The sequence below is a fragment of the Rhynchophorus ferrugineus genome, unplaced genomic scaffold, assembly GCF_030347505.1.
Source record: "Rhynchophorus ferrugineus isolate W39M unplaced genomic scaffold, kcgeb_rfMv2 rfM3, whole genome shotgun sequence".
NCBI classification, from domain to species: domain Eukaryota; kingdom Metazoa; phylum Arthropoda; class Insecta; order Coleoptera; family Curculionidae; genus Rhynchophorus; species Rhynchophorus ferrugineus.
The window spans coordinates 59,373,133-59,386,253 of record NW_027472582.1 but is presented as its reverse complement, the minus strand read 5'-3'; the positions used below and the strand labels follow the sequence as shown (position 1 = coordinate 59,386,253).

The following is a 13,121-nucleotide window of genomic DNA, read 5'->3' as shown; positions in this document are numbered from 1 at the left end:
ATAAATTGTTGTTCATCATTTTCTTTAATATAGATTAGTTGGAGGGAAGTAGTGTAAATAACAATTTTGTTTTCCTATATAAAGTGTCACAGTCACCATTAGTTTCATAGTCAAAATGTTGATCGACAATGTTATTGGTTGTCAAATATTTATGGATGCATTTTCGAAAATGTTGAATACTGTATTTAAATACATAAAAGTAATGTATTAAACGTTCAAGGTTATATCTTGGCACCGACCGATAATAGTTACCACGATTTATATTTCATACAAATGTAGGTTTTTGATACGTCGTGTAGGTATTCGACAACGTGAAAATCAGGTAAAAAATAATAACATATATAAGTCTATTTCAAAGTAAGATGTTGTTGAATGTATTGCCTGCCGCAATTTGTAAAATCCTTTCAGAAATAGACAATATTTTCCTTCTCATTTTATTCTATTTAAAAATAGACACAATGCTGTCTTATTTGTTCGAACACGTAAACGAATGAGACTGTCAAAGTCGTCCGGTTGTCACATGTATGCAAAGTTCTTGAAAGCAATAGTGATAAGAGATTATAACTCTAACCTATAAACTATTGTTGCTGTATAATTAACTGTAGTATTTAGATATATTATAATATTAAAATAAACTGTATTTGATAACATTTTTGTTCAATTAGTTTATTTAGATTAGAATTTTGTTGTATGTCAAAGCCACTGAATTAAAACTCAGAGTTGATGTGGCAACATTGAGACGTTTTGATTTCACAAATTTAAATGACATATGACTATGTTATATGTCAAATATAATATAACAACATTCTGATTGTGATTGGGTATATATTCCCCAAAAATAGAGCTAAAATATGTAGTGACTGTGGTAAAGCATACCACGTAAATGCATTTCGTATTTGTTATTATCTAGTTACAAACCTGATGAGCAATAATTTTCTTAGGTTTTATTTTATTTACGTCTTATTTTATTATTTTATTATTATATTTATCTTTATTATTATATATATCTTATTTTATTAACAACGTCAGAAAAAAGACTGTCGAGGTATATCAAATATGAGACGATCTACCTCACGTCCTAACCGCATTGATGGCCACCGATGGACAGAAAACCATAATAGTCGTATTATATTAACTGGAAATTAATTGGATAGGCTTACAACGCAACGAGCTTGTGCACATAAAGTACAACAAAAGCGAGTACAACACAATTAAATTAAAATATGTTTTTTAATTTTTAAATATTATTAAGAATTCAATGTTATTAAATATTCTTTGTATTCTTTGTTAAGAGAGACATCCTTAGTTGCTTCGCCAGAATATAAATATCGATCTATATCTCTCCTAGTCGATTGTCACCATAATATCACACATACATAATAAATACAATAAACAGTTTAACGTGGTAAATAGAGAAATTGTTGTTTGAATAATTCATAAAGAAATTAAAACATGAAAAATTCTTCTATGTGAACCAGAAAATTGAAAATTATTCACACATGTCATGTTTATTAACAAACATGAAAATTTGGTTTTTGATGATTGATTAAAACATGATGCTTGTGATTAAAATGTTCTTGTACTGATAATGGAACTTATCCCGCTCTTTAGTTTGTAGTTCGTCATAGTAACATGGTATCGTAGAACTTGCGATTGTTGGTCAATTCATGAGTCCTGAGTTCAGTTATCTAACTGCGAATTTATAAGGGGATCCTGCATGGGCTCAAGTTTTCTTATAAGTTGATAGCAAGTTCTGCGGCTGATTGGTGGTTTGTTTTTGATTTACTATATTGAATGTATGGTCAATGGTCTGTTCCATAGGAAAGAGACTCTCTATGTTTAACCGAAGACCTCTGTAATGACTGGAAACAGTTTGTTGGTCGAGATTAGGTTAGTTCTTTCATTTGTGGTGCACCATTACTATTTCGAAAAATATTTGAGTAGATTTTTAGTTACTGATCAAAATTAGACTTTATAAAAAGTAAATTGTGAAAATTAGTGTTTCTGTCACTTGTCAAAAAGGAGGAATGCGACAGAAATATGTATCTATTTAATTATAGTATAAAACTAATTACAGTTGGCCTTGAAATATCTATACAGTCGATATTTCTTTTTGTTGGGTCCATAGACATATTTCCATATATCATTGATTCATATACATTCATGATTCATATCCATTCAAGAGCGTCGATTCTTTCTGGTACAACAACCGATTTTGGACGAACTTCAGGCAATTTATTTTGGAGTGAGCATCGGCAATTATATTTATTACATTACGCTAGGATTTCACCGTGTGGAAGGATGACGTTTATATCACTGCAAGAAGAATTAAATTAATCGATACACTGTTGCCTTGAGTTAAATTAATTTTTGACTGAGATTAATTTTTTTGAATTTACTGTATAAAAATCGGACAATAATTACAAAATTTTCAGAAGGAGGACCGTGTTCGACAATGCCAAGTTTGCAATATAAAAAATCAGATGGCCCGTGGCAATACTCGGCTAGAAATATAAATATTAGCAACTCTCGTTAGGGTACCTTAAAAAATAGAACTAAACAAAGATTTAAAAAAAACCTTTTTGGGAATGCTGACTTGAACTTGATTGAATGAAAGAATTTGAAGAGTGCTTGGCTTTATAAAGTTTTGGATACCAACCTTGGTTTTAATTTAATAATTTAATTTAACAATTTTAACGAAAACTTAAGCAGTTGAACCGAATTTTTACTAGAGTTACATACACACTGAAACCGTTACTTTGTAGGGTTTAATATAATATTTGTTTTTTTTTCTATTTTCATTGGACCTGACCTACGCGTTTACAGCTTCAACTCTTATACGTTAGATTATTCGCTGTTTCTGTTGTATGTAATTCAACCATGGACGTGTAAATTTTCAAAATAATCAAAATATGGTAGAAAGTCGGCGCCGAGCCCAAACAATACAAAATTAATAATATAATTTTGTGACATATACAAAAAATTAAATTACCAATAAAAACAAATCTAAATTAATATAATTTTTTTTTTATATTTTTATCTTAAAAGATCAATTTCTACTCTCAAACAACTATATCATGACCGTCACGTTTCATAAAATTTAATTCAACATAAAATTATAGCCGGCTTGGTGGTGCAGTGGTAAAGGCGATGAGACGGTCCTCCTACTATTACGGTAGTCGCGGGTTCGAATCCCGCTGGGGCATGTTCGTAAATATATATTTGTGATTGTTTTTAAAATCTGTGAATGTTTTAGGCAAGAGTGTAAAATCCGACAATTAAAATGATCCCAGTCACGCAAGTACGACGGGATGTATTCTGGGGTGATTTCTAAAGTCGGTCACTCGCCAGTCGGTAGGCTTAATGCTGAGGACCGTGGTTCGGAGCCCACGTTAAACTTTAGGCACAGTCCAGATAAATCCATAGTTGGTAAAAGGAGACTTTAATATATATATATATATATATATATATATATATATATATATATATATATATATATATATATATATATGTATATATATATATATGTATTACATATTACATTGCTTAACATTTTAAAGGAATAAGTGTATTAATTATTATATTATTATACAAGAAAATAGAGAGAATATATATTTTAGCTTATCGTAAATATCTGTATTAAGCTACAACAGCTTAAATATTTTTTGTTCAGAGAGACGTTTTTAGTTTTTTGTTTACCAGAATATAAAGTTCTTTTTTATTCTTCTTGATCGATTACACATATGCTAATAAGCTCGATCTACTTCCATCCTAGTCGATTGTCACCGTAATATCATAGTCAGCACCACCAAAAAATCCATTTAATTTGTCTTGATTGCGGCTGATTATCTTAATGTCAAGTCCAGTCAAAGGATTTTCGAATCTGTTGTTATTCCTGTAAATCTAGATTTTTCGTCGCCACACCTTCAACAAGGTCTCGATATCGACAAGGACGCGTATAATTAGCGTCTTGTTTTTTCTCGCTGCTCCTTTTGTTGGTCGGATGAACTATATCGTGGGATTCGGATGTCGCTTTAAATAAACAGCACCGATGAAAATCGCATAAGAAAAAAACATCTATGACGAGTAAATGAACCAGTATCGAGTATCTATAATGAAAAGGTTTACGCGTTATGCAACGCTTAATTTCAGGGCCAAATTCTTCAAACTTCTTTACTAGTTTGTTAGTTAACATTTTTATAGGATTAGTGAGGTTGACACTTATTTCTTCTGCTTTAAATAATATAAATTTGCCTTATCATCGGTTGTGAGAATGTCTAGATTAGTGTTTCTCACATTCTGTCCAAAAACTACCATTAATTTTTCATGGATTGTCATAAACACTGAATAATGAAGAAATAAACCTTTACTTTTACTGTTGCTTACCAAATCTTTCAAGTGTGTAACAATACTTCAAATAAATTGTTTTGTATTAAAAAAAACTTTAAAGCTCCGTTTTATATTTTTGTAGATTTAAATATTGTCATTTTTATGACAATGTCAATAAAGAATTTTTCTCGTAACTATTTTTTTCTTACTTTGACATGTTATGTTGAGATTCCCCAATCATGGGTATAGGACATAATTATACTGATTAGAATATCGTCTAGGTAAACCCTAATTGGTAACAAGAAGACTATAAAATTTAAATAAATACCTTTTAGGCATTTTTTAAAAAATTGTTGATTAAATTTTTACAATTGGTTAATCTTCATGATTTTAGTAACTTTTCAAATGATGAAAATAGTAATAGTTGTTTTTGTTATATTTTAGAGTCTTCTTTTTAACAACTAGGTTATATCTGGACTGGACTAACTATTAGACGTAGGAATCACGGTATTCGGGATCAAGTCCACCTATTGTCGAGTGACCAACTTAGATATCATACTAGAAGACCGGTCTTACCCAGCCTGATTACTGGCGTGACTGAGATTATTTTCCTTGTCAAATATTGAACTCTTGATTTATGGACCATTATAATTTTAAGCAGTCACAAACATAAACTTACAACCATGTCCCAGCAGGATTCGAACCCACGATAATCGCAATAGTAGGAGGACATTTTGCCTAAACCGGCCCGGCAAATAGTATGTATTTTGTATTGAACGATGTTTTTTGAAATGTTTAGATATTTCTTATTGAAAAAATTTAAAATCATGTGTTTACATCAATTTTCTTTTGGGAATTTAACAGGTATATAAATTAAATGTTTGCTAGTGTATGAATTGGCTTGAAAATGAATTGAAAATGTTGGAAAGCGTCAAGTTTCCAGTCAGCTTTCATTAAAAACGTTGCCTAATCTATCTGAGGTAAACAAAACAACGTATGGTGATATAGATCTGTGGGTACCTTTTGATGATAGGGAGAGTATATTATTTTCGTTCTAACCAAAAAAAAAAAAGACTAAAGGAAAGGAATTTAAACGGATACTATCTTAATATTTATCAAGTTAAATAAAATGGATACCTTAAGCATTTCATGAATATTATGATAATCCACATCGGAATGCAAGGGCGATTGGAGTCTGTGGTTAAGGATTATTTCCATCAAATGCCTGTTGTTCGGTAGTCGCCATTGATGGAATGACATAAACACCTATAATGCTGTCGATCCTTGATTATCCTCGTGTGTACTGGTGTGTGTAATTCATCGAAAAATGCACCAACAATAAATAATGTTAGACGCGATTTCTCGATAAGAACATGTATAATCTTAATCAGGATCGATAGGCTTTCAATTTAGATATTTTAATTTTCCAATACTGGAAACTAAATATATTTGATCTTTTCAGCGATTTTCATATCAAAAATGTATTATAATATGATGTGTTTGAAATAGAGTCTATATTTTACTATAATAAGACTACAAGCATCATGCAACTCAAAGGTAATATTTATAGTTCTAGAAAATATTTACAAAACAGAATACATGTGTTATGTTGAATGTGAATGAAAAGAATGTTTTTTTATGAAAACGAACCCAGTCATATACTTTTTAAGCTGCTTAGAAGAACATGTCCACCAGTCTTTATCAATATTTGTCAATTACTGCAACCAGAGGATGCTAAATATCTTGGTATGCACTTAGATCGAAGCCTAACACGGAAGAAGCACATGTTCGCTAACCGAAAACAACGTGGACTTAAACTCTACCAAATGTATTGGCCCTTCGGGACCAATTCCAAGTTAACATTAGATAATAAGATATTATTATATAAATCTATATTCAAGCCTATTTGGCCACATGGAATCTAACTATGGGGAAGCGCTAGCAAGTCTAATATATCCATCATACAATGATGCCAAAAAAAGTTGCGTGTCATTGCCGATGCTCCGTGTTATGTTTCAAATGAATTCAAAGTGTTTGTGTGAAGTACTTCGAGAGAGTGTCAATGCATCCCAATGTACTCAGCTAAATATGCGAAGTGACAGTGAAATGCGTAGACTAAAACGTCTAACGCCATCCGATCTTATTATTGGACATATATAGACTTTAGAATATCTAATTACTAGACCTAATTTATTAAAATAGTATTTTGTAAAGCAGATCACTTAATGAAGTGATTTTCTATAGGCCAATATAAACGTAACAAATACTTATTGCCTTCTGGTCAGATGGTGGACTAATAATTAAAAAAAAGAAAATGAATGAACGAAAATGAACTAGTACTGCATAAAATACCATCAATTATACGCGACGAGGTGAAACAATCAAGCCAGAATTTACTTGGAATTTATTTACGTTAAAGTATGTAAAATTAAAAGAAAAGGTCTCCGAGTGAAACGCACTGGTCCTTTGTCCTTGCTGTCAATCGATACGTAAAATTATGTTGTCTCAAAGTCAACCAGAATAGTAGGCCATTTAAGAACAAATTTATTATATATCTTATGATATGTCATCAAAAACAGCATAAAGTCATACATTTTACAGTGCCTTGAACTTTCAAAAAATGGAGCAATATTTTCAGTTCTTACATCAACTAATATATATAATTATATTTCAAGCAATCTAGTCCTCAAGTATCTAGTCCTTTAATATTCGTTTAAACATAGGGCTTTTCTAGATTATAAAATAATATACCCTTCTGATCTCACTTACTGTTTGTTAAAAATGATAGTGTGGATATATTTCAAACGACCACTTAAAATAATAATTACTATGTATTTGAAGGAATATTTGAAGTCACAAATATTTTTAATATCTTTTTCTTTTGGAGTATGGTGGTTCGTATTCATTCATTTAAATCTCTCTTATAAAAATTTAATTAAAGTTATTGGATTCGGCATGAATGAGGTTGTGTCTGCTATGTCGTTTGATTGAAATATAAAAGTAACTAATCGCTTATTGTAATATGTGTACTGAATCATTGAAAAAAAATAACATATACATATACATATACGTATGTATGTAAATATTAATATTACTATTTATTAAATATATTTTTTATTACGTCGCATACATTTAACATTAGCTATCTACTAATAATATTAATATCCGATACTTGGACATATACCCTTGCTTTTTTTATTATTTAATTAATATATTGTTACTAGTCGTTTCCGTCTAACCTACAATTTGTCTCTATGATAACTTAAATCTAGGTAAATAACTAGGAGGACCCATCGGCCCTATATCAGTCTCTGGTAAAATAATGTTTATACATGTCACTGCTGATTTTTTTAATATATGCACCTCACTACACAACACTACACAAGATCAGATTGTTTGATTCTTTTGAGCCTGTGTCATGTTCTGGTGGTATCCAAAAGCAATATTTCAATATTCGTATGAGAATGGAGTCTTTCCTCATGCTCCCTTGCAATTCTCTTGATTTCTTGACTGACAGTAAGTCAATCAGTCCTATAGTATTTGGATGCACAATACCTCTCAAGACTATGTTCTGAAAAAATTATATTTTATTTATGTTACTCTTTGCAGGGCGTCCCCATAATTTAACTCCGTATGTCCATATAGGTTTCAGTATTTGCTTATATAATAGTAATTTATTATGTACTGATAATTGTGATTTTCTTCCAATTAGAAAGTACATTTTCCTATGTTCCTTCCAGCGAAGTTTTGCATCGAGATTCATTCCGAGTTATTTAGCGTTGTTATTGGTGCTTGTACGGTCTGTTTATAGGTAAACTGCACATGTACAGATTTACTTTCATTAATTCTTATTTTCCAACCTTGTGTCAAATAATTTATATTGTCACTTGCCTGTTGTAATTTTCGTGAGGCTTCTCCGACAGCTAAAATCGCAGTATCATCAGCAAATGTAGCCATCGTAATCTTTTCCATTTGTGGTATATCACAAGTGTAGAGTAGATAAAGCAGCGGTCCCAGTACAGTTCCTTGTGGTACACCTGCTTTAGCTTCTTTTATTGTAGAGTAAGCTTCTTCTTGTTTGACTCTAAAAATTCTGGTTATAATGTATGATTTTAATAGTTCGGTGTGTTGTTTTGGTAGCTTTTTCTGTAGTTTATGAACAAGACCTTCATGACAAACCTTATCGAAGGCTTGTGCTACATCTAAGAATATAGCTGAGCATACTTTTTTACTTTCGTAGGCTTTTTCAATAACGGCGATTGAGGAAGCTATTCGAAGCCTAATTCATGGATTTTTGCCATTGTGTTCACTGATTTGTGACACGGTGCATTATCTTGGTGAAGCAGTACTTTCTTTTTCTTCAAATGAGGCCGTTTTTCAACGATTTCTTCCTTCAAACGGTCCAATAACGCTATGTAATAGTAGCTGTTGATAGTCCTTCTTTTTTCAAGGTAGCCAATGAAAATTATTCCATGCGCATCCCAAAATACAGACGCCATAACCTTGCCAGCCAACCTTTGCGTTTTCCCACGCTTTAGAGCGGGTTCATCGTGTGTAGTCCACTCGGATGATTGTCGATTAGACTTCGGAGTGAAATGATGGGACCATGATGCATCCATTGTGACATATCGATGCAAAAACTCGGGTTGATTACGCTTGATCATTTTCAAATACTGCTCCGAATCATCAACTTGTCGTTGTTTTTGGTCAAAAGTGAGCAACCACTTTGCACAGAGCTTTCTCATACCCAAATATTCATGAATGATATGATTTACACGTTCAGTTGATATCTTTAGAATGTCTGCTATTTCATTCAATTTCAATTTACGGCCATTCAAAATCATTTCGTGGACATTTTAAATGTTTTCGTCGGTGAAAACCTCTTTTGGGCGTCAACTGCGTATACCGTCTTCGGTGTTCATTATACCACGTCTAAACCTAGCATACCAATCTTTGATGGTTGATTTTCCTGGAGCAGTCCGGAAACTCGGCATCAAGCCAAGTTTTTTCATTCAACTGTATGTTTTCCCTTCAAAAAGCAATATTTTATCAACACGCGAAATTCGTTTTTATCCATTTATTTCACAATAACAAAAGTTGCTTCACTCAAAATGCTATAATTCATAAACTAATAATCCGACAGCTGTCAAAGTTTTACCCGCATCTTTTGAGGATTAAGGCTAAATAGAAAACATATGGATTTAATTCTAGTAGCGCCATCTATGTATCAGGCCGACGATTTTTCAATTGACCTGTTATTTGCATGAAAATGTTTACGAGTTAACTCAATTTTTTCATTGAGTTAAGATTTTTACTGTAAATAAGGTTACCACTGTAAATAAAACAAGTGGTGTCAAACGACCAATTGGAAACGTCAGATGGAGCCTAACAAAACTTAATAATAATAACCCCATAAATATAAATAACAACCCTTGTACTATTATTTAAAAAAATAAAAAATAGGGGAATAAATTCCAATGAATAAAATATATTATCAATTTTGTAAGAAAAATTAAATGGCTTTCGGTAGCGAACAGTGTAATCGAATTTGGCGCTATTTTGATGCTTTTTCATCATAATTTTGACTAATTTATCCATCAATATATAACTGTGGACGAGACGTGAATATACTAATACATTCTAGTGGGTTTTTGAAGGCGAACGGGCTTCGAAGACTGTGAAATCGACCGGTATGGTGACGGCCACGGTTTTTGGAATACACGTGGAGTCATCTACATCGATTACTTGGAAAACCCAAAATCTATCACTGGAAAATATTATGTGTCATTACTGCACTTTTTAACCTAAGAGATAAAAAAAATTCTAATTATTCTGTTAAGAAAAAGAAAAGATTATTTCCGGTCAATTGCAACGTATTTTCGATGAGCAAAATGTTAGAATTGATGTTTGACTGAATTTAACCCACACTGCCTTTTATATCACCAAATTTAAAAAAATAGCTTGACATAATCGTTCATGAGATGAATTTTTGAGAATCGAAAACATCTCTATTTTAAACGCTTTCTGAAATATTACTTTTTTAAAATATATTTTAATATCCCTTTTACCAATTAAAATTTATCTGGACTGGACCTACTGTTTAACGTGGACTCCGAACCACGGTCCTCGACATTAGGCTTACCGACCAACTTCAAGATCATTTCAGAAGACATCCGGTCTTACCCAGCCTGGTTACTGGCGCGACTGGGATTATTTTCCTTGCTGGATTTTGCACTTTTACTTTTTGGGCAATCAAAATTATAAACAATCATAAGCATAAATCTATGAACATGCTCCAGCTGGATTCGAACCCGCGATTATCCCAAGAGCAGGATAACTTTAACTACTGTACAAGCCAAACCGGCAATATTACTTTTAAGATGGCTTTAAAAAATTGGGCAAATGCTTGAAAAGTATATTTAACGAGATTGCATTGAAAAGTTAATGAAATTCTAATGACTTATTAAACTGTTTTCGTAAATATTTTTATAATATCATAAATATCTTATAATATGTTATAAAGATTTCCTTGTGGTAATTGAAAAAGAAAAAATATGTTTTCTCATAATCAAAGTATTGATTAATATACATAGTTATCTGATAAATTCGTCAATTCGTATTCACTAACAATAACTTATTTGGTCTATTGTTACATGTATAAGTTGAATTATTAGACAAAATACGACCGACGATTTATGTGTAAACTAGTTAGTAATTAGTATTATTAGTAACGTAATTATGTGCATTCGAATTAAATGTGTTAGGCAATGAACCTTATATGTTTAACGGTTTTACAATATTTTCGTGAAATTTAAAAAAGTGGTTTGTTTCTTTATTGAACCAGATCAAGATTGAAATAATCTTTTTTTTTTTGGGCGTGGCCATCTATATAAAGCATCCATCAAGCTAATTTCGGTACAGTCTTGCGAGTACTGAGTTATCAGCAGCGCAATACAACCATCAACATGAAATTCTTTATTTTTGCTTCCGCCCTTTTGGTAGTGGCTAGTGCCAGTGGTAAGTTATGTTAATTAATTAATTTTAAATTAAAATTTAAGGAAACAATGCAGTTATTCTTAGTTTATATAGTTTTTAAAGACAATTCAGTTCAATAAGTATTTAATTCAATAAGTGTTTAATTCAATAACTACAATACAATTTTATAACCTTGACAACATACTTATTTAATTTTTTAACATTATTTTAACACTTATAATAAGTTTAATAACCGCTTCGTATTTTCTTGCGATTTTAGCTCTTCCATCCTTAGTAATCCCTACACCAACTTTATTGGCTGCCATTCCAGTGGGTCAACATTCAAGTCAATATCATTCCCAGGACGCCCTTGGTCAATATTCATACGGGTATTCCAACGAATTATCAGCTAAAAATGAAGTAAAATCAGCTGATGGTCAAACTGTTGGCGCGTACTCTTACTTGGATCCAAATGGTGATGTTCAAAATGTTCAATACAGGTAGGATTTACTAGAAAATATGCGTAATGTTCTTAAATGTTTTTCTCTTTCATAGATCCGATGCTGTTAATGGATTTAGTGTATCTGCTAGTAACCTTCCCGTAGCACCTTCTGCCCCAGAAGCTCCCGCTCTCCCGCAACCTGAACCTGTCCAAGACACGCCTGAAGTTGCCGAAGCTAGGTCCAAGCATCTCGAGGCTCTTCGTGTTGCCGAAGAAGCCGCTAAAATAAATTCTGTTGAAGTTGCTACCGTGCAAGTAAAATCGGCTGTTCCTGCTGAGGCTGTTGTCTCATCTCCAGCACCAGTGGCCTCTCCAGCCGTCGCGCTAGTTAAAACTGCCGTCCCATCAGTTAACCTGGTCCAAGCCGCACCCCTGTTGGCTGCCCCTTCTTTCAGTTACTCATACGGAATCAATACTAACGGAGCATTCGCTGTCAATGCTTACTCTCTTAATGCTCAACCACTCGTTGCTGCCTATGCCGCACCAACCATCATCACAGCGCCAATTATAGCCGCTCCCGCTCAAAATTCAGCGGTTTCTTCCAGTCAGGCTGGACCCGAACCAGTACAAGACACACCTGAAGTAATCGCAGCTAGAGCTCAACATATCGAAACCGTCGAGGCCATCAAAAAGGATATTGAAAACGCCCAACAAGCACAAGCCGAAGTTAAGGAATCTAAATAATAATTTCATGTTGAGGTTATTTGTAGTGTAATTAGTTAGGGGCTCTAAATGTAAAATTTCTGTGAATAAATAAATAGCTATGAGAGTAGCTTGTCTTTGTCTACGTTTCCTTATTTGTTAATGAAATAGTGTTTAATAGGATTTCCTTTTTGAATTCTTTATTAAAATTTTAATTATCAATTTTTTTAACTAATAGTAGGATTGCTATATAAAAGATTTTTGAATGTCTATTTCCTTAAGTTTATACTATTCCCATTTCCTTAGTCATATTATTATAATAGGTCATCTTTTTTATTATACGATAGTTATATCATTTTTGATATGTTATATAGATAAATGTATCGTGACAAATTGACTTTGAATCTTTTCAATTATCTTATAAATGCATCCCATACATATTTAATATGTGAACTTGTTTAGTACATTAACATATCCAATAATATTTACCTGCCGGCTTGGTGGCGCAGTGGTAAAGGCGATGGGACGGTCCTCCTACTGTTGCGATAGCCGCGGGTTCGAATCCTGCTGGGGCATCGTCAAAAATTTATGTTTGTGATTGTTTAAAATTTGTGAATGTTCTAGGCAAGAGTGTAAAATCCGACAAAGAAAATGATCCCAGTCACGCCAGTAA

The 13,121-nt window shown here is 32.4% G+C and overlaps 1 protein-coding gene across 1 annotated transcript; it reads left to right on the top strand.

The window, feature by feature from the left end:
* The first annotated feature begins 304 nt into the window (after positions 1-304).
* On the top strand, positions 305-12,578 carry LOC143192544 (uncharacterized). The gene is made up of 4 exons (XM_076397941.1): positions 305-322; positions 11,225-11,346; positions 11,585-11,804; positions 11,860-12,578. The coding sequence occupies exons 2-4, from the start codon at positions 11,295-11,297 to the stop codon at positions 12,488-12,490; spliced, it is 903 nt and encodes a 300-aa protein (XP_076254056.1). The 5' UTR covers positions 305-322; positions 11,225-11,294; the 3' UTR covers positions 12,491-12,578.
* The last annotated feature ends 543 nt before the right edge of the window (positions 12,579-13,121 follow it).

Coding starts and splice junctions, on each gene's coding strand:
- LOC143192544 (XM_076397941.1), top strand. CDS start 11,295: ATGAAATTCTTTATTTTTGCTTCCGCCCTTTTGGTAGTGGCTAGTGCC. Junction 11,347..11,584: donor GGTAGTGGCTAGTGCCAGTG/GTAAGTTATGTT, acceptor TTGCGATTTTAG/CTCTTCCATCCTTAGTAATC. Junction 11,805..11,859: donor GTTCAAAATGTTCAATACAG/GTAGGATTTACT, acceptor TCTCTTTCATAG/ATCCGATGCTGTTAATGGAT.